The 21096-nt window shown below is 42.1% G+C and overlaps 1 protein-coding gene across 1 annotated transcript in view; it reads left to right on the plus strand.

Annotated features, from left to right (window-relative positions):
- PLCXD2 (phosphatidylinositol-specific phospholipase C, X domain containing 2) overlaps positions 1-19939 on the plus strand; it is a 20759-nt gene extending 820 nt beyond the window's left edge. Inside the window, 3 exon segments of the mRNA XM_009323928.1 lie at positions 14988-15439; positions 16638-16879; positions 19655-19939. Of these exon segments, the coding sequence (XP_009322203.1) occupies positions 14988-15439; positions 16638-16879; positions 19655-19817 (857 nt within the window). The 3' untranslated portion in view covers positions 19818-19939.
- Positions 19940-21096: the final 1157 nt, after the last annotated feature.

Genomic DNA, 21096 nt, shown 5'->3' on the forward strand with positions numbered 1-21096 from the left:
CGGCGGCGCGTCCCCCCTTAGTAAAGTGCTTTCAGGTGCTTGGGCCAGGTCCTGTAGGCTTGGCCTTGAGGTGTTTGCCCGTGCCTGGGAGCCGGAGGTTGGGTGTTTGCTTGAACTGAAGCAAAGGAGGGCTTAATCTTCCGTAAACACAGCTGTGAGTCTCTAACTCGTTGACCTGTTTGTTTCCATTGGCTTTAAAAAAGGTAGCTGTGACCTCTGGAGGTCCTCCTTAAGGTTTCTCACATTGTTTAAGCAAGGCTAAAAGCAGACGGGGAGAAAAGTTTGTTTATGTTGACCCTAACAACTGGAGGTTCGTCAAATGGAAATGTCTTTTATAGCAGAAGCTATGGATGGTTTGTCAGGGGGAAAAAGAGTCCGGCAGGGTTATGAGATATCCCAATGTGTGATGTTGTGCTGAAGACACTAAAATACTGTAATTACTTATAAAATTATCTCCCTTTCTAGCTGAACTTAAAATAACTAACTCCTAGCTCCTGTGCAGAGCTTCTAGTTTAATAAATTGGCAAGGGTAAGTGTCATCGTTTCTGGTTTATGGATGGATAAACTGACAAATGAGGAAGACAACAGATGACCCTAAAGTTACTCAGGAATGAGGCTGAATTTCCATCTGTAAATGGCAAAAAATAATGTAGTATTGCTTGTAGAAGTCAATAGGGAAGATTTTAGAGGCGGCTACTGTAGCAAGCTCATTTTGGTACCGGATGTTAGGTTCTGGTCATTAGTGGTACAGGCTTGATTTTCATGGTAGTGCTTTAGCTTGTCAAAACCCTTTGGGTATGTGTTATATAGAGGACATGCGGAGACACTTGCCTGGAAACAGAGTAACTTCCTTTTCTGTGCCAGCAGAGAGAACCAAAGGACATTTGAAGCATGTGGAGAAGGGGCTACGCACCTCCTGTGGGGTACCACAGCACTCGCTGCTGTATTACCTGAAGTAGAACGGTTCAAATGCCTTGTTTTAATCAAAAGTAACACCCTTTCCCTGCCCCTGACAGTAGCAAAAACATTTTATGTAACCCTATTCATTTGAACAGGGAAGGGGGACAGAAAGGCAGTTCAGTGTTCATATAAAATTCAAGCAGCTGCAGATTTTGAAACTTCAGGCAAGGAAAACATTCTCTGTTTTAGTGAACAGTGATAAATCAACTTTTTGTTGCTGTAGCAACTTAAGGGCTGTGAAACTTTGCAGAGTGTTATGGTGTAGATTGTGTTAGGTGCACTGCATCACTTTCAGTACTGGTTGCATGGTGTTTGTAGCAGAGGAACCAAGGAAATAAGTTGTTTCAGTAATGCCGTGGTGCTTTGAAAATGAGTAGTGTGTTTTGAAAATGCTTGCAGTGTATGTTTATTTGTGGTCATAGCTTGTGTATTTTCCCACCCCTTTCCTGCATGTACCTCATGCAACCTGCGAGCAGGGAAAAGACATTTTGGGTAGATGTTTGGGGAATTTTTTTATTGTAGTCCAATGATTCTTTTGCTGAAGTGAATTGTTGGTGTGGTTGACAAAGCAACCGTTTTGGGAGCCAAGGTGATGTTACTAGCAGTGTGCAAGGAAAGGATTGTACAAAACAGGTTGCAGATGAGGCATCTGTTTATGGGTGCTGAATAGCAATGAAGGCCAATGCTGTCCTCAAAAGAGATGAAAAGTAGGCTTCAGCTCAAATGAGAAGCATTTTTGTCTATGCTTAATACCTGTGTGTGCATATGACAGGTGTGGTCTGCTTTTGTCCATCTCCAGATGCATTTGTTTTCACTCCTGTAATAATGGACTCAACTGTTTTTTGGATTTTTTGTTTGTTTCCTCCCTCCCTCTCAGCCACTCTTTGTAGGTAGGAGCAGAGATGTAACTCTAGTGAAGGTGCTGGAGCAGTTGAAACCTTAAAACTTGTTTTAACTTTAAATAAAGTCAACGCTCAAAAACCTGAAACTGTTGTTTGGTTTTGATATTTTTTTTACCTGGTTGCACTTTGGAGAAATGCACTGTCTGAAGAATAAAAGATTGTACTTTTCTTTAAAAGGGACAAAATGTTGGCATGATGGGGCTACTTAAAGTGAAAGAATTGATAGTATACACAGAGAAGAAACTGCTTAGATTTAATTCATCGTGTGATATTGTAAGTGGGAAAGTCTTAACCCTCTTGCATGAAGCTAAGGATGCCTGTATAGAGTTCTGCTTCTTTGTTTCTTGCAAACAGCTGTGCTTTTAGAGCTGCTTGTTTTCACTGCCTTTAAAAAAGGTAGCTGTGACCTGTCCTCTGGGGGTCCTTTTTAACATACACTATTCTATGATTCCCTGAGCTATTAAATGTGGTGTGAAACGTGCTACCTGAGGACAGAGAAAGTCATTATTTGCTCAATCTTTAGAACCAACTGGTAACAAATAATGTTTAAGATGGGTGTTCTGTGAGGTGTGCCAGTTTGGTGTTTACATGCTGATTTAACTCTGTACTCAAAACAGAGGAGAGACTTTGAAAAATTCAGGGCCATCCTCCAAGGCTTGGGTGCGATCAGTTCCAGAGTTCAGGCTTTTCTGTTGGAAAAACTCTAGACTAAATTCTAAACCATCATAATCCAAGGGAACGAGATCAGGTTTCCTGTGCAATGTCATGAGAGAAAGAATCTTTTGCGATGAAAAATTGCGAAATATCAAGTAACTAAAATGTCATCAACTTACATGCATACAATATAGTCAACAAAATTAACCACCTTCAACAAGTGGTGACCTTGTGTGAAACTCTAGAGGGTTTTCTCTTAATTATACTCCAGACTAATCCTCTTTGAATGTGGGTTTAAAAATGAACTCTTAAACATTTGGATTGTGAGCATGACCCTTGGCAGGGTAATGTATTGTATATCATAGTATGTCTTCAATCTCAAGCTGTTTTACTTTAAACAGTTCTATGAAATCAGGTACAACTGTGACATTACTTTCCTTGGTCATCTCTTAATCTGCATCTGTTGGTTCCCCCCCCCAACCCCAAAATGGAACATGAGAAAAAGCTGCAGTTCTGTCACTGGTCTGCTTTTGAAGTAAATCGGCTATTTAATGATATGCTGGAGAAGCCTAACCTGTTTCTTGCTTGTACTTGCATGCCAATAATTCATAGCACCATGGCACGTCCAATTTGTAGCTTCATTTTGACTGCTTGTCTTTCTAAGTAATTTTTGCAGTATCACAATTAACTAGGTGCTAGAGTCTGAGAAGTCTCTCTGCTTCTGAAGATACAGCACCACTTTCCAGTTTCATTGAGTTTTTACATGAATACTTGTATTAGGACAGCTGATTCAGTTAGATCCACTTTCTGAGATTATTATAAGCTTGTGTCAGTTTTCTTGAGACAGTAAAGCAATCTAGCAGATCTTAACTGCCAACTATCAGTGTTTGCTTATAGAGTGTTTTATTAGTCCAGCCTTCAAGGTGCTGGATGAATGTGATGAGTGGATGAATGTGATGAGCAGAAGAGTAGGCAGGTCTGTTTTCCTTTGGGTCTTGGTGGTAATGCATTTACTTAATCCTGTCTGGTTTATTGCATCTTTGAATAATTAAGAGCCATGACATAACTGGTAGGCATACTTGCTATTTCTGATCAAACTGTATGTCTGGATTGGTTGCCCATTTTGGTCAGGATAGTTAGCTGTGAGTGCTGATTTTCTTTCCTTATCTTCTAGAGGAAATTTATGATTACTTAGGTAAGGATCCACTGGTATATGGGAGGGTAAGCAAGCTCCTTCTTGCAGGAGCACCCAGAACGGTGCCATTTCATAATACGAGTAAGCTAGTCAAATGCCTCTTCCGTCCCCTGCCTTCCCTCCTCCATTCCTTCTGTCTTCCATCACCTAAAAAACAAAAGACCAGGACTCCCATTTCCCTCCGTTAGTGCTTGTTTGGTCCTACAAGCGTAAATAAGTGCATTCGGCAAGCTGACCTGATGGAAAGCTTTTCTGTGTTGATGATGATGGTTTGGGGGGATTTTCTTGGAGAAGTGGTTCCTGCCAGAAAAGCTTCCCAAAACAACTGTTCATGTGCTTGGACAAACCCCAGGATGGGTGCTGGAGCATGTGGCTGTCCTGAGGGAGCATGGTGGTTAACCTGGTGTGTCACAGTGCTGCAGATGACACAGTTTTCTTGAGACAGTAAAGCAATCTAGCAGATCTTAACTGCCAACTATCAGTGTTTGCTTATAGAGTGTTTTATTAGTCCAACCTCCAAGATGCTGGATGAATGTGATGAGTGGATGAATGTGATGAGCAGAAGAGTAGGCAGGTCTGTTTTCCTTTGGGTCTTGGTGGACAAGATGTAGATGTAGGCAGGAAAGAAGAAGAGGTAGGATGGCCATATTTAGAAAACATGGAGGATTATGTTTTCTTTCACTTAGTTTTAGTGAACCTGCTATTGAGGAAAGAATTAAGTGTAGTTGGGAACAAATTAATTTGAATCTGAACTAAGTTCAATTTGTATTGATTCTCTAGAGAAGAGCTGAAAAACAGAAAATTTTGAAAAAGTAAAATGTTTTAGTTCAGCACTTTGAAATGTGATATTAAAAAAAGTCATTTAACACCAATATTCATGTCCTAGACTGTAAGTTTTCTTTTTTTAATCTTGAAGTACAAATGTTTCTGTGTTGTAGGTCAAATTTTGTACATCTGAGTCTGATTTGAAACACTAAAGTTTTTGCTGCCAAAAGTTAATTTTTCAGAAACTGATATTCCTAGAGCTGTATGTAATGCTAGGCAGGGTGTCCTGCCTGCATGCTCCACACCAGCAGGGCAGCCTGAATCTGGGGAGAGGTAGGGCAGCTCTTCAGTCATGGCTTCTGGTGGTGCACAGAGCCTCTTCTGTCATCTTATGTATTAGCTCGACCTCTGAAGGTATGTGGAAGGGTGGCCAGGATCTCATTTCTAAGCAATGCAGAGCAGTTGCGACATGGTGCTGCTCCTGCCTGCATCAGGCTGGACAATTGGTGGAGAGTTGCCCATAGGATGCTGTGTTAATAGGTAGCTAAAGCTGATGGAAGAGCTGAGTTTTACAGTTCCAGAAGCATTTTTTTAACAGAGAAAATAATCTTGTCTAAAATAAGACTATACTGGAGAGCTGAAATAGTTGTTGAAATGTCTTTAATTTGTTTTTCACTGATCTTTGAGGAGAGATGTGTCCCTGGCCTTCTAAAATAGTAAATGTTGGTCTTCTGCGCCAAACTACAGCACTTGTCAAGCTGCTTGATTTCTCCCCCCCCCACACACACACACACACTTTTAAAATTAACTTTCTAACTAATTTTTAATTGAATAACTTTCCATAGTTTCTTCATGGTAGTGTCAGCATGACTGTAGCTGAAACTTTTGGTACGACAACATGCCACTGTTTCCGCCCTTTGCCAAGATCATCACCCCTAAAGCTTGAGGCAGAAACCTAATGGTTTTGATCTAAATGATCAAAGTCCTACAAAATGATCAGCCCTGGAAAACAGAGCTTTACAAATACAGCTAGCAGGCAGTCTTAATGAGGAGCAGCCCTACCATCCAAATCTGTGGTTAAGCCTGAAGGGGTGATACAGCGTGTGGAGGAGTGTTTCCTGTGATGACAAGCTGCTGTGGGCGACTGCTGGGTGCTTGCTGTGCTCACGTGGCAAACGACTGGAGCTGGTGGGGCCCTGGGCATCTCCTGCTCATGTCCCCACAGCTCTGCTGTCCTGACAGTGTGACTGTTCACCAAAAGTCCTATGGGCTGCTTGCCTTTTAGTTGGCCGAGCAGAACTGAAACGGTTCTTAAAAGAAGCAGCAGCCCTGTCCAGATAAGAACTGGCCACTAAGATCTTACCAGATTTTTATTTTCCTCTTTGCCTGCATGACCCTGAGGCTAGCTGCTGAACTTGATAGTGCTGCGGTTTTCCTGTTTCTTTGTTCACGGGCTGGTGTATGCTCTGGACATGGCTCCTGAGGGGAGAAGTGGTGGTGATCTTGAGACTGCATCCTTCTTCCAAACAGTACTCCTTTGGAGTCCTAATTAAAACGATCATTGAATCAGCTAAACTGACTGTCTGTTGGGTTAAAGCTCAAAGGGAGGAAATGTAAGGTTAATGTTCTGATTCACCAAGCTTTATTTTCCATCACAATTTAATTGGCATCTACCAATCAATGAGGTAATAACCATTACAAGAAAACATCCACCTAAGTATGGTGATGTTGGATGTGATTTGGTGGACTTGGCAGTGTTAGCTTTACAGCTGGACTCTATGATCTTAAGGGTCTTTTCCAACTGGTACAGCGGAACAACTTCCATTAGGCATTCTCATCAGTATAGCAGTACAGGTAGTTTAATAGCCCCTCTCTAACAAGAGTTGAGATTTGCAGGCTGCTATGCTGCTATGCTGCTATGCTGCTATGCTGCTATGATGCTACGCTGCTATGCTGCTATGCTGCTATGCTGCTATGCTGCTATGCTGCTATGCTGCTATGATGCTACGCTGCTATGCTGCTATGCTGCTATGCTGCTATGATGCTACGCTGCTATGCTGCTATGCTGCTATGCTGCTATGCTGCTATGCTGCTATGATGCTACGCTGCTATGCTGCTATGCTGCTATGCTGCTATGATGCTACGCTGCTATGCTGCTATGCTGCTATGCTGCTATGCTGCTATGCTGCTATGCTGCTATGCTGCTATGCTGCTATGATGCTACGCTGCTATGCTGCTATGCTGCTATGCTGCTATGCTGCTATGATGCTACGCTGCTATGCTGCTATGCTGCTATGCTGCTATGCTGCTATGATGCTACGCTGCTATGCTGCTATGCTGCTATGCTGCTATGATGCTACGCTGCTATGCTGCTATGCTGCTATGCTGCTATGCTGCTATGATGCTACGCTGCTATGCTGCTATGCTGCTATGCTGCTATGCTGCTATGCTGCTATGATGCTACGCTGCTATGCTGCTATGCTGCTATGCTGCTATGCTGCTATGCTGCTATGCTGCTATGCTGCTATGCTGCTATGATGCTACGCTGCTATGCTGCTATGCTGCTATGCTGCTATGCTGCTATGCTGCTATGATGCTACGCTGCTATGCTGCTATGCTGCTATGCTGCTGTTGTTGCACTATTCCCAAGTAACAAAGTATTCCCTTTATACATCCCTGTGTGAGGAGCTGATGTGGCAGATAGTGAAGTAACTGTAATGGGTCTATGCAGGAGTTACACTGAAAAGCCAGCCTCAGATCTCAGGGTTTCTCCTTTTTAAAGGATCAGTATCATCTGTTTAAACAAAACTGACTTGTTCTGGAAATGTCACAAAGTTTTCTTAAGACAGCATATGAAGTTCTTAATTTTTTTAATCAGGAAAAATTTTCTTCCTTTTTCTTATTAAAATCTGTGTGCTCTAGAGAATGACTTCACTGCCTAGTAAATGAGTGCAGAACATGCTTAATTTTTTTACTTCAAACAGAGAACACCAATCATAATGTTGACATAAATGGTTGTTGCTCTCCTGTGTTGTGTGAAAGTTCGTTTGCCTGCTCTTCCAGAAAAGATGTAAAAAGAGAGAAAAGTACTGTGTAATGAAAACAAGAAAAAATTTTCCTACAGCTTTTTTGGAAGAGAATGAGCCCTTGGTCCACACATGTCTGAGTGGTCACAGAAGAGGAATACAGGACTCTAAACTGAAGGTTTTTGCTTTTCAGAGCAGGTGGACCCATTCAGGTTTTGAAATGGTAAAGAAGTCCCTTTCTGCTTTCCCAACGCGGACAGCTGAGGTTGCTGATAAATGGGAAGTCATTGCTAAATCACAAGAAAACTTAATGGCAATAACTCCAACCAGTGCCAAATGGATTTCTCCTGGCTGGAAAGAAAAGCAAACTACCATGTGATATTGTGTCCAAGACAGTTTTAAGCAGTTCCTTTCCCTTTGTAGCCCTTTTATTCCCCCCTACTCTACCTCGCCCCTGAAAGGGGCAGTGGGGGGAAATCAGGGTAATTCTTTGATAGGGAGGGGAAGTTCTCCTAAGAGGATTTGGTCTGTATTAGGCTTTGTCCTCCCTAATGAGACTGCATTAAGAATACCTAAAGGATTCTTTTAGGATTCTGTTAAAATATAAATATTCATCTCAATAGTTTTAGATGATAGGATGTTATTCCTGCCTCACCTCCTTTTGCTGGGCAAGTTAACATGAACTATTTGATTTGCTTTTCATTAGTAAAGAGCTTTTAAGATGTTAATCTTTTGATTAGAAAATCTGGATTGTTAATGACCTGAATCCTGAGGACTTCTGGGCTTTGTGAGGCACTCTTGTTTATCCCATTTTTCTCTCAGTTCTGGCACACGCAGGACACTTGGTTTAGGAGAACGTTTGTGGGACAGCTTTAACTTGCTAGCACTTGCATCCTGTGTTTTTTGGAACTTGATTACCATGCTTCTAGATGTCTTGGCTATGTAATGCTTGCTATGCTATGTCATGTGTGGTGTTTTGTAATATATGGGGAATGTACTTCGTGTAGTGAGCAAAGCTTGCTCTAAGAAGTTTGGCGTCACTACAGCTAGGGTGATTCTTTGGCCATAAATGACCCTTTAATGTTTTTAGTGGGTTGGTACAGTACGTTGACCTTGCTTCTTACAAATGTTTAACATAACAGAAAAGGCTTTCTTGCATTTTTCATACTGTTAATATTCCATTAATGTGAAAATCAAAACAAATTAGTCTGATCTAGTTAAACTTACTGACAGTGCACTCTCCTGCCTTTCTGCTTTCATTCTTTCATTCATTGGCTTAGACAGGTGTACTCTGCGCTGGGTGAAAAACTGGCTGGACGGCCGGGCCCAGAGGGTTGTGGTGAATGGAGTTCAATCCAGTTGGCGGCCGGTCATGAGCGGTGTTCCCCAGGGCTCAGTTTTGGGGCCGGTCTTGTTCAATATCTTTATCAATGATCTGGACGAGGGGATCGAGTGCACCCTCAGTAAGTTTGCAGACAACACCAAGTTGGGCGGCAGTGTTGATCTGCTCGAGGGTAGGAAGGCTCTGCAGAGGGACCTGGACAGGCTGGATCGATGGGCTGAGGCCAACTGTATGAGATTCAACAAGGCCAAGTGCCGGGTCCTGCACTTCGGCCACAACAACCCCATGCAGCGCTACAGGCTTGGGGAAGAGTGGCTGGAAAGCTGCCTGGCGGAAAAGGACCTGGGGGTGTTGGTGGACAGCCGGCTGAACATGAGCCGGCAGTGTGCCCAGGCAGCCAAGAAGGCCAATGGCATCCTGGCCTGTATCAGAAATAGTGTGGCCAGCAGGAGCAGGGAAGTGATGGTGCCCTTGTACTCGGCACTGGTGAGGCCACACCTCGAGTACTGTGTTCAGTTTTGGGCCCCTCACTACAAGAAGGACGTTGAGGTGTTGGAGCGTGTCCAGAGAAGGGCAACGAGGCTGGTGAGGGGGCTGGAGAACAAGCCTTATGAGGAGCGGCTGAGGGAGCTGGGGGTGTTTAGCCTGGAGAAAAGGAGGCTGAGGGGAGACCTCATCGCTCTCTACAACTACCTGAAAGGAGGCTGTAGCGAGGTGGGTGTTGGTCTCTTCTCCCAAGTAACTGGCGAAAGGATGAGAGGAAATGGCCTCAAGTTGCGCCAGGGGAGGTTTAGATTGGACGTGAGGAAAAATGTCTTTACTGAAAGAGTGGTTAAACATTGGAACAGGCTGCCCAGGGAAGTGGTGGAGTCCCCATCCCTGGAGGTATTTAAAAGACGTGTAGATGAGGCGCTTAGGGACATGGTTTAGTGGACATGGTGGTGTTGGGTTGACGGTTGGACTCGATGATCTTAGAGGTCTTTTCTAACCTCGGTGACTCGGTGATTCATGGATTTTTGCTGAAAGTGTCTTTAACTGCTGTTCCTGACTAGTCCACAGCCTTGCATCCAGGGATACTAGCGATATAACTGTAGGTGTCCTTGTATCTGAAAAAACAGGAGTTCTTCTCTGGTTTTCAAGTAAGTGGCAGTGCACAAGTATGTTCTATGTTGGAAGATCTCTGCACTTTTCATGCCATGTATTCATATTTTTAACATCCCTTGAAGGTAAATTTACAAGCTTGTGAAAGGACACCGGGGTTGGTGAGATGATGCTGATTCCTATCCCTGCGCTGCAACTGTATATGGAGAAAGTACTGATGTGGAAACAAAAGATAATACAAAGCGATACAGCTAGTAATTGTTGAAATTCAAGGCTTAATAACATTCTGTTGATTAGCACCATTTGTTTGAGCTACACCATGGGTTAATTTGACTATCTGTGACTAAGTTGCATGACAAATAGACGCGCTAGAAAGTCAGACTTTACAGTTGTGATGATAAAAGGCCGCTTTCTAACAATTAGCACAAAGGCTTCAACAAAAAAGTCATCGTGAACAGTGGAAGACAATCTATTTAACATACAAATTGAATTGAGAAGTGATCTATTTAACATACAATTAACTTGAGAAATTAGTGTAAAGAGAATGAAAAGGGATTTAAAGATATGAATAAAAATTAATCCACAGTTGCACTTGCTGGGATGAAATTAAGAGAACTAACCATCATTTTAACAATCTGGTGTCTGGAACATACCTCTTTAATAGTATTCTAAACATATGATAGCCTTTGATAGTTAAATATCTGGGCATCTGATAGGATGTGACTGCTTTCCTTGAAGCTTCTAATCTTTGTCAGATGAAAGATGTGAAACCAAAACAGAGCAGCCATTGTTGCTCTGTAAGAGCTGCCAGCTGATTAGCAGTCCCCTAACTTCTTTTTCTTTGAATAGGCGGGCTTCTATCCTTAATTTTAATACTTGCTGCTTCATGCTATACATCTTTGGCCTATGGGAAGCAATTGGCAAATCATCATCTCTTTGTTTTATTTCCTGTGCCTAGCTTGGTTTCGGGAAGGGCTGAGCACCAGATTGATGCCATGTCACTGGAGCAGCTCAGTAAGGTTTCCAATCTGAATGCTAATCTGTTCTCGTGTACAGTAACTCAAGAAGTGTGCTGCACATGCAAGAACGTGCCCTTGAGGCAGTTCAGACTGTGGTTCTGGCCTCTGTTCTGCCTAAAGGACAACTAAGACTAAGTTTCTTGACTTCTCTGTGCCTTTTGATTTCTCAATCTGTAAGATGGAAGTTATAAATACCTGGGTTTGTTAGCTGCTTTGTTCACAATCAACAAGTTTAAGGAACGGATTTATTGAATCAGTACAGGGTGTTATTTATTTTTAAGATGTCATTAAGATGTCAGGTGTCATCTGAAATGTTTTTGCTGACAAGACTTCTTGAGCTTTTTTAACTTTCCTGAGAAAGTGGTCAGTATAATTTGGAGAGACGCACACCATTTGGGTGGAGGGAACACAGACCGTAAAGGATTTCTTATACACAGAAAGGACTTTTCTGTGTATGTCACTATGAGAGTTTTGTGGTTCTTGCTCTGTTCAGCCACTGCCAGCCCCATTGCTGTTACTGTACAACTTTACAGCATCTGAGTATCTTCACACATCCTCGTGTTAGACTTTAACTGACCATGTGATTAGCAGCTCTAACACTGAGCTGCTAACAAGACAGGGCTGGTCTGTGCCATGCTTCTGGTGTAGGCTTTTGCCTTTGAAACTGTACAGGTTTGGATTGGCTTAGATTATACTAAGAAATCATGCTGCATCAGCAACCAGCCTGGCTCATGCCATGGCTACAAAATGGCTAGGCCTTTCATGGAGTTTAGGGGTAGAGCAAAGGAGAGCAGGGATTATTTTGACATCATGATGCAATCAGCTTAGCATGTAGCTTAACATCACAGCTAAGCTATATTAAAAGCCAGTGGCTGAGCTGGTAATGTAACACAGTGATCTTAAATTAAAGAAGGGCTTGGTGGAGGATGTGGATCCTCACTTACCTCTTACCTCTCAGCCCAACAAGTATCCAGTGCTATCGCTTCAGACTTTCAGTTTGCTTTTATCTTACTGGAGTAAAAATGTTGTGGGTCCAGGTTTGGCCTAGATATTTCTCACAGTTGGTGGCTGGCCTTCTGTGAATGACCACTGAAAATCTAATTGAAATTCTGCTGTGTCTTTCCAGCCTCAGTATTGATGATGCTACCCTGGCCTCCTTAGGCGGTGGTCTTCTACCAACTGTGAAAAGGCAGCCTTGTTAAGGAGCAGTTCTTAAAGTATGTGTTGAAAAAGTTGCAATGTGCTTGAGGCTTTTTTCTTTCTTGTTTCTAGAGCTAAAAACAGAATTTGGTTTCTGATAGTGCAAGGAGAAATTTGCTCTTCCTATGTGGTAATCTGCAAAGGAAAGGCTTTTGTAGCTGTAAAGTATGTGGTTGGATTTAGGAAAACAAGCTGTTCTTGGTTCGGATTTGCTTAGACAGCTCTGAGTTGATAACAGTATATTCGATGCCAGATAAAATTGTCATTCCTTCGTAAGTCAGATTTATCAGTGACGCTGTCTGAGGGAGCATAATGGTGCCAGTGACTTCTGTAGACAGCTCTCTAGAGGCTGCTGCAGAGTCTTGGTTAAAATGAAAAGACAATATTTCTTATGGCCTTCTAGCATGTTAAACAACTTTCTACATTGACCTTAATAGAGGAAGAAATTAAAATGGATAGAATTGAGAACTTAAAAAAAATTGCAAACAAACCAACACCCACACAAAGAAAAACAAAACCCCCATGACTTCTGTGTGCAAAGTGACTCATTCAGAAGCAGAAGACAAGCCCCTTGAGACTGAAGTCTCCTTTCCAAATATTGTAGAAGCTTGAAAGGCTCATTCTGCTGTATGGGGAGGTGTATGAGACCCAAACATCTGTGAGTTGCAGCTTGCAGTATGAGCTAGGCCTTATATGGCTTCTTCTGAAATGTCTTCACTAGATGTTTGATATCCTGTATTTTGCTTGGGGTTACACATTTGGAGCTGGGGAAAAAAAACATCTAGGTGCCACTCCAAAACTGACAGCTACTTTTTGATGTAGTTTACTGTGACAGGTACTAAATAGCTTCTTAAGCTGACATCTTTTAAAAACAGGGTTTTTTGTTACTTGTCACTTTTTTCTAGAAGACTGAATGGAAAGCCATGAGAGGCACGTTTTTTACAAAGACTGTGAAGAATTCATGAAGAGTTGAGCAGAATTAGTCTTCAGTGTTCATTTGTAAAGCCTGAAAACTAACCTTCACCGTACCTTTCCAGTACTTCTGAACTAGTTGAAATTTATGGAGAAAGAGTGCATTTAAGGTTGTTGTGAACTGATGTTTGGTTTGCACACAGTCTGTACCTCCATCTGGATTAAAAAATCCTGACAAGATAATCCAATTGAGATCATAATCTTGTTTATAGCTCTGACCTTGCATCACAGGAAACGCATCAATCTTCAAGTTGCACACTGGTACACAGATAAAAGGTTTGGGTAAAGGAGGCTGTGGATGCCTCAAATGTTGTCTTAAAATTGGAAACGACAAATTAGGATTTTTTTAAGAGTTGAAGACTGAGGTAGAGGAGGAAATTCTGGAAAAATATAGTCCCAGAAGCAGGGATGAGAACCCTGGGGCATGCAGGAAGGGAAAATGAAAGTGCCAGCAGCATGGTGCAGGGTCACTGTATTCCTGAGACAGCTGAAAAATCCCTGAGACAGCTGAAAAAGGAGCTGCTTGTGGTGACTAGGGGTGAAGATGCTTTCCCTGAATTTCAGCAAAGTGGGTGTGCAGGAAGCAGGTGGGGTTTGGCTCAATGGGGAACCTCTCATCTGTCCTGAAGAAGAAAAGGAAGCAGGGCTTCCTTACTGTTAGAGCTCCTGTAGTGTTTTTCCTGGCTGGGGCTTCACAGGGAAGTCATGCCCGGAGCGGTTGCAGCTTCTTGGCCAGAATGCTGGTGCCTGGTGTAAATGGTTAGAAATCCCTAGTAAATGTCAGTCTGTGGTAGATCGGCTTCTGCCCATCTTGGCTTTATGCTGCTCTGGTACAGTGTAAACTGAGATCCACTGCCCCATTACTCTTTGTTCTGTTATTGATTTGGCTAAGCTAGTGATATTTCATTGACTCTGAAGCTGTTATTTTGAAGGAGTTTTGTTATTTCTCAGTTTTGTTTCCATTTACTACTGAATTTTCAGTTGGAGATCTTTTTTTCTAGTAAGCACAAATTTTATACTGGAGATGCAGTTTCTATGCCAAGGTACAGCTTGTGTTACAGGAGCTTTGTTGGATACTCATTATTTTGGCAGGGACTGGCAATTTTGATTGTTGCTCGTCTTTTTTCATGAATTTTCTATTCATCGTACCTGTGGTCACTCAAAGGCACTGCCAGGTAAAAGACACATTCATGAACTTGTTTAACATGAGCTTGGTATCTAACCACACAGTAACTGGTGGTGTACTCAATTGTTCCACCTCTAAGTTCAGCCAGTCGTTGCCCACTGTTCAAACTACTAATCATTTATTTACCATCTTGGGGCTAAAGTGAGATGTGCTGGTAAGGCACGTGCTTGTACAGATCCCTCTGTCCATCACATGAATAAAGATACATGTTCCAAGAACTTTGGTCACGATTGGATTTACCAGGTAGAATGAAAATAGAGCCTCAGGTTCTTTCAGCAAAGCTGGAGTATCATCTCAAATCAGTGATGTACCAGGCTCTAGGAAAGCTTTGGAGGTAGATTGATAGCTTGTAAATGAAGGAGGGTTAGAAGGAAGTTTCCGTTTACAACAGATGTTTGTCTTGTGGTCGTGATTTTCAGAGTGCATTGAAATTGGGAGCTCACCCAAGAAAACAGTTCAAACTGAGAACCTTAAGCATAGCTCTTGTTGTACAGTTAGGGAAAATTAAGCTGTAAAGGATAGCCTGAAAGACTCACGCTTGAGCATAACTCTTCTGTGACCCTGCCATGCATGTAGGACTTTTTTCAGCTTACAGGGCACATGGGTATATGTGTTTTGGGGTAGTCAGTTTTCTAAAATTAAATATTCTTGGCTTTTGTTTCTAGGGTCGCATGATTCTTTCAGCTACTGGGTTGATGAGAAATCTCCTGTGGGACCAGACCAAGCCACAGCCATCAAACGTTTGGCTAGAATTTCTTTGGTTAAAAAGATCATGAAGAAATGGTCAGTGACTCAAAATCTGACTTTCAAAGAGCAGTTGGAAAGTGGGATCCGCTACTTTGATCTTCGTGTATCTTCCAAACCTGGGGAAATAGGACAAGATATTTACTTCATACATGGCTTGTTTGGCATCAAAGTATGGGATGGGCTGAAGGAGATTAACACCTTTCTTGAGCAGCACCCTAAGGAAGTAATCTTCTTGGATTTCAATCACTTCTATGCCATGGACGACAGCCATCACTACTTCTTGATCAGCAGGATCCGCTCAGCATTTGGATCTAAACTTTGTTCTGTTGAACGTGTAGAATATGTGACGTTACAGTACATGTGAAAGGATGTGTAATGTTTTTCGAACCCAAAAGGTTAAGATTTAAATAGAAAAGCTGGGTGTGGTTCCCACTCAGAGGTACTGGGCCAAGGACACTGCTGACAGTCAATTTAAAGCCCACTAGGGCCTCCTTTATGTAGTGTGCATGTTTCCTTCCATTTATGTGCAGCTGTGTAGCCCCTCCATCCATGGTGTGGCTAGACTGTGTCCTGCTCCCAAGCATGTTTTTTGAATAATTAAATGATAGTATCCTCAGGGCCTTGTGCTCCTTACAAATGGTTTTCTCTTCTGGAAGAGCATGTTTTGCTGACTTGTGTTGGTGAGGATTTGATAAACTGTCATCTTTTTGGCCAGTGTGAAGCATATAAGCTTTAACGTGACTAAGGTATGGTACAGAATTTCTTGGCTCCTTTGCAGCCATCCAAATCTTACAGTGGCAAGATTAAATGCCTCTTCCCTGTGGTAACTGCTCCCATGCATACACACAAACCAAGAACAGGGTTTCAGCAATGGCATGTAATTCTTAAACTGTAAAATACACGAGGCTTTGAGGAATTCCTCTGAACTGATGCTGTCAGTGCTAGGGTCCAAAATGAATCATTTGTAAGTTTGGGTGTTAATAAGAAGTGTTGCATCTTTGTGCTATCCTCTTACAGAGAACCACCTTACAAGGCATAAAATACTGACTTTTGATTTAGAGAAGATTTTGCTGACAGCAAGACTGACTTGGGCATCTCATGCAGTAAGTGCAAGTGGAATGCCAATATGCCAGTCAGCCCGGTACACTTTAGCCACTTAATAGGAGTTATGCAGAAGATGGCAAGACTGCTAAAATCCTTAACTTCAAGTACAGATGGAACGTTCTCTGACAGTGCTTTGAAACGCTTTTAAGCTGAATTCTTTGAATGATGTTTCAGTATACTCCTGGCAACTTTTTCATTTTAAACTGATAACCCTTAAAGCCTGAAGCAATCCTGTCATAGCTAAGCAAAATGATCTCCATCTCCTTTGTTGGCAATAGTGCAACAAATGTACTGACACTCATGACTCAGGAGCAGCTTCTTTTTGCTTGGTCCTCTTTTCACTGCTATGCTAGCTGCAGCAGTAGTGTATAAGCATAAACCAATGCAACATCCTGTTTAAATATAAATAACATAGTTGTGAATTTCTGTTTATTTTTTCTTTTTCTTTTTCTTTGTTCTGTTAGCCACTCATATTCTACCACTACCCTTTGTATCAGGAATACTCCTTCCTGTGGCCAGGGAATAAAATGCCGGCACCGTGGGCTAATACAACCAATGTGCACAAACTATTACAGTTCCTGGAGACCACTCTTGAGGAAAGAAGTCGTTATGGGACTTTTCACGTTTCTCAAGCAATTCTCACGCCTCGAGTGAAAACTATTGCATGGCATCTAATTCGTGGTCTGAAGAACACGCTTGTTCATAGGTAAGGACTTGTCTTGATTTCTCAGCTCTTTACTTACCACCTTTCCTGTTGAAAGAGGCACTGAGTAAGCAAGAAACTGACATCTTTGCTTAGAAGTAAGACTTGATGAACACATGCAGTTTTGTTTCATTACTATTGCTCGTGAGAGATTTGCAGTCATTAAAAATAAAGAATTACTGAAAATAAAGTAACAGGGTATATATGTAACTATAAGTGTGTTTCCTGGTAATTGGAGCTCTTTCCGAATGTGATGTGATTTCGTAAAACATGGGATGGACCTGTTTGAAAACAATGATTCATTCCAAATTGGCTGAACCTGAATTTAGGGGGAAAAAAAACTTGTGCCACAGAAGCAAATTGCCTATTTGTGGGCTCAGTTTTTCATTTGTCTGTACAAATCTGTCTCAGGAATTTCAGTAATGGCCAAAGATGTATGACCTGGGGCAGTATTTTATCTTGGGGTATTTTACCAAAAATTAGATTAACAATTTGACTTTTTTATACCACTGACTGTTGTACAATTAACTTGCCCATGAGTAAGATCATTAGAAGAGGGTTTTGCTTTGAGTAGCGCAGAGTGCCAGCAATTTTTAGTAGTGTTAACAGCATGTCACATGGAACCTATCCTGGTCTTTATTTTATGGCTTTATCACCTTGTAGCCTGTTTGCTAAAAATTGCCAGAACTGTAGCAGTCCTGGTGGGATCTGGTCTCCTGGCTCACTGTTCAATATTGCCTGTTTTGATGTCACTAACGGTTTATCTTGCCATAATGATATTAAATTCTAAATTACACTTGTATAGGTGGTTACAACTGATCTAATTTGATCAGCAACTGAGCTTAATATTAAGGAGTGATAAACACACATCCTCAGCAGCCAGTTCATGTTCCCTTTGGGAGAATCATTGGCCACTTTAGAAGTAATTACAGTATTATTATTTCGAATCCAAAGTCAATATAACTTCTTTTCTTAAAAATCCTTTCTAAAAATAGCAAGTGGTGTGCTTTTGCAGTCACAGAAGTTGTTGATGGGAGTAGGGAAATTCCAGGCAAAGTAGTATCACGGCGTTTTCAGGCTCCTTCCTGTTTACAGACATTAATCTAGCAAAAGATAATTAAATCCAAATGATGTTTGCCACAATATATTCAGGTCTCCGCCCTGGCTTGTGCTTTGCCCACATCTGTGTGGTCAGCATTAGACACTAGATGGTGCTCAGGTGCTTTAAGACTGGTGTTTGCTGTCACAAGTTGCACAAATGTAAATACGTCTGCTTGGTGGGGATACTTAACAGTAAAGCACGGATGTAACTTACATATGCGTACTGTATATTAAATGTACTGTTGTCTCGTGATTAAAGGAAAGGTCATACTGAATTTCTATTTTGAAACTAGTGAAGGATCATCTAATTTCATGGAATGGGCGAGCAGTTTTGTTTCAAGTGACTCCTGGCACAGATCTGGGCTGTAAGCCACTATAGGCTGGAAGCCTGCCTTCGCTCCATCCTGCCTTTGCTCCATCCCTTTCCCTCAGCCCCATGGTTACCACTTGTTTGAAAGTAAACTGTGAAAATTTAAAATAGATGCTGCTGTTTGCTGAAGCATGATTGCTCATATACATTTATGCATGCTAGCTGATTTGTATGTGTAAACTTGTCTTTGCAGTTCTGTGTAGATATCTGCCTTCTCATATGGAAATTTCTCCTTTAGCAAGAGCTCAAGAACATTTAAATATTCATATTCAGGGCAAAATGTGCAACATTCACACTTAGCTGGCTAAAGTCTGGTGTGTCCCTTGACAGGGACAGTAATTATTCCTTCACCCAAGTTCTCTCTTCTCCTCGTTCTTGACAAGATTTTTTTTTCTGGAACAAGAGCTGCGGGGTGTTTTTAGGAAATTTTTTTGACACACCACACACACACCCCCCCCGTTAGCTAATTCGCTCGCCTAACATCTTCTCGTATAATTTTGTATGCATATGATGGCACTAATTTAAATAATTCTAATGTATTTAGTCATTTGTCTCTAACCGTGCTGAAAACCCTGGTGTTTGCATGTTAGACTGCAAAAAAGCTTGTGCAGACTCCTGACTTGCACTCTGTCCAAGAAATGACTTGAAATTTCTCCCCACGGTAGAATTTCTAACTCCATTTAACTCAATTCCTGACACACCTCACCTTTCTCTGGTTACAGTGATATATGGTGGGATGTTCAACCCCTACAGAGCTGAGGGGTTGATTCTGGGTTTGGTTTCCATGATCATGTTGCTCTGGGTGGGTCTGGAGGCTGAAAGGAGTTTGGTAGAAATGCAGTGTGCTGCCCCCAACAACTTCTTTCCTGCCCGCCCTAAGGCAGAGGTGGGCAGGGGAGCATCTTGGGCCAGATAGAGCCATGCTTTGTGCTACACTGAAGTCTGCTGTGAAATTAAGCTTTTGGTACAACATGTAGTTGGGTAAAAACAAACCAGGATGGAGGGAACTGTAGTGCAGCATTAAATCCTGAAGCACAGTCTGCTCAGTGAATATAGAGTTCACGAATGTTATTTTGTATGCATGGTAGTTTGGATTGATGACTGACCAATATTTCTGTTTGGTAGCTAATGACTGCTGGCTATGTTAAGCACTCGTCTCATCAACCACTTGCATTTTGGGTGGCAGTCAGGACCTGATCACAAATGTGAGATAACATAATTTGTAAACAGCATGTTGTATTTGAAATAAGTAAAGTATGTACAGAGTCTCTTAAAATGTGTAATTTTCTTTATTTCAATTTCTTTAGGAACCTGCCCATGATTTTGAATTGGGTGAAAGGACAGAAGCCAGGTGTTATGGGTGTTAACATAATTACATCAGACTTTGTGGAGCTGGTTGACTTCGCTGCTACAGTTATTGCATTAAACGACCTCCTTTTAGAAGAGGATGAATCTGCAGCTAAACACTGATTGCTGTGTCCTACCTGTGCTCCTCAGTGGACATCTTTGAACTACGCTAAATGTTTTATTTGTTAAGTGAAACCTATTGTAATCTCTGTTTATTTAAAAAAGTTTTCTAGAGCAAACGTGGTTAAACATCACATACAGGCAGGTCCCTTCTCCCAGTGATGTGTGGATCCGAGTGGACCGGAAAGTGCTGTCTGAGTGCTGCTGCGTGTCTGTGGCTACGTGTTTGTCTAAGTTATGCACACATCTGCTACAGTCCGGCGCGGTGTCTGCCTGCCAACAAGAGGCTGGCCTCCGGAGCAGATGTACCCGATTATGGTGCGCATCTCCCTGGTGACTGGGCTCACCATCCCCTTGTGTGCGCATCCTTGCTTATTTCTCAACACCAGGGCTCAAACCAAGGATTGCTGCTGATCCCTTAGCAGCAGTGTGACCAGGCCGGCTGAGATGGTATTGTTCTTGGGCCACCTCAGGCATAGCTGGGCTCAGCTGGAGGCTGCTGCTGTATTCATTATGCTGTTTTATACACTACCTCTGACTGACTTGAAGAAACAGTATTGCCGTTGTTCAGGGGGAAGCTGTTACACTGTGGTGAATATCCAAACCGTCCTTTGGGCCTGAGAGGCGAAGGCTTGGCGTGCTCTGCCTCTTCGGACTCCAAACTCTTCTTCTGGACCTCTTTATTTTTACTTTAATACTAAAATACATTTATTGCAACCATGTTTAAGTGTGTTTCTTTTGGCATTAATTTGGAGAATATTTCAGTCTTCAAATTATGAGGATTATAACTCACAAGTCTGAATTCCTGTTGAGACATTTGAGAAACCACAGCACAACCTTTCTCTTTCACTTGCTGATCACTTGTTTTTTCCATCCATCGAGTTCTCTTTGGGGAAAGTCTCTCACCGAGACGGCCTTTCTCTGGAAGGAGGTGGGCTAAGTGGGTGTTTGCTTGGTATTCAAAGAACTGGAACTGGCAGGGACTGCTCAAAACCCAGATATTGAATCTCTGATTTGCAGTGTGACAGTGAATTCTGAAATCCGACCCAAAAGTTGTGCTACTGGTCAGAGAGCTGCAGCTATGGGGGAGAAATTTCCTCAGCCTGCATCTGCTTGTGACAAAGTAAGCAACAGTCACACAAGCACAGGCAGGCATCAGTGCTGCTTCTTTCTGTAGTCATACTCATTTTTGTGCTGATTCACAACAAAATGTGACCATGTGTGCTTGAGCCAATGCAGTCACATGTTGGTACTTACCAGCACTTAATTGACTAGCTGATAG

The sequence above is a fragment of the Pygoscelis adeliae genome, unplaced genomic scaffold (genome assembly GCF_000699105.1).
Source record: "Pygoscelis adeliae isolate BGI_AS28 unplaced genomic scaffold, ASM69910v1 Scaffold124, whole genome shotgun sequence".
NCBI classification, from domain to species: domain Eukaryota; kingdom Metazoa; phylum Chordata; class Aves; order Sphenisciformes; family Spheniscidae; genus Pygoscelis; species Pygoscelis adeliae.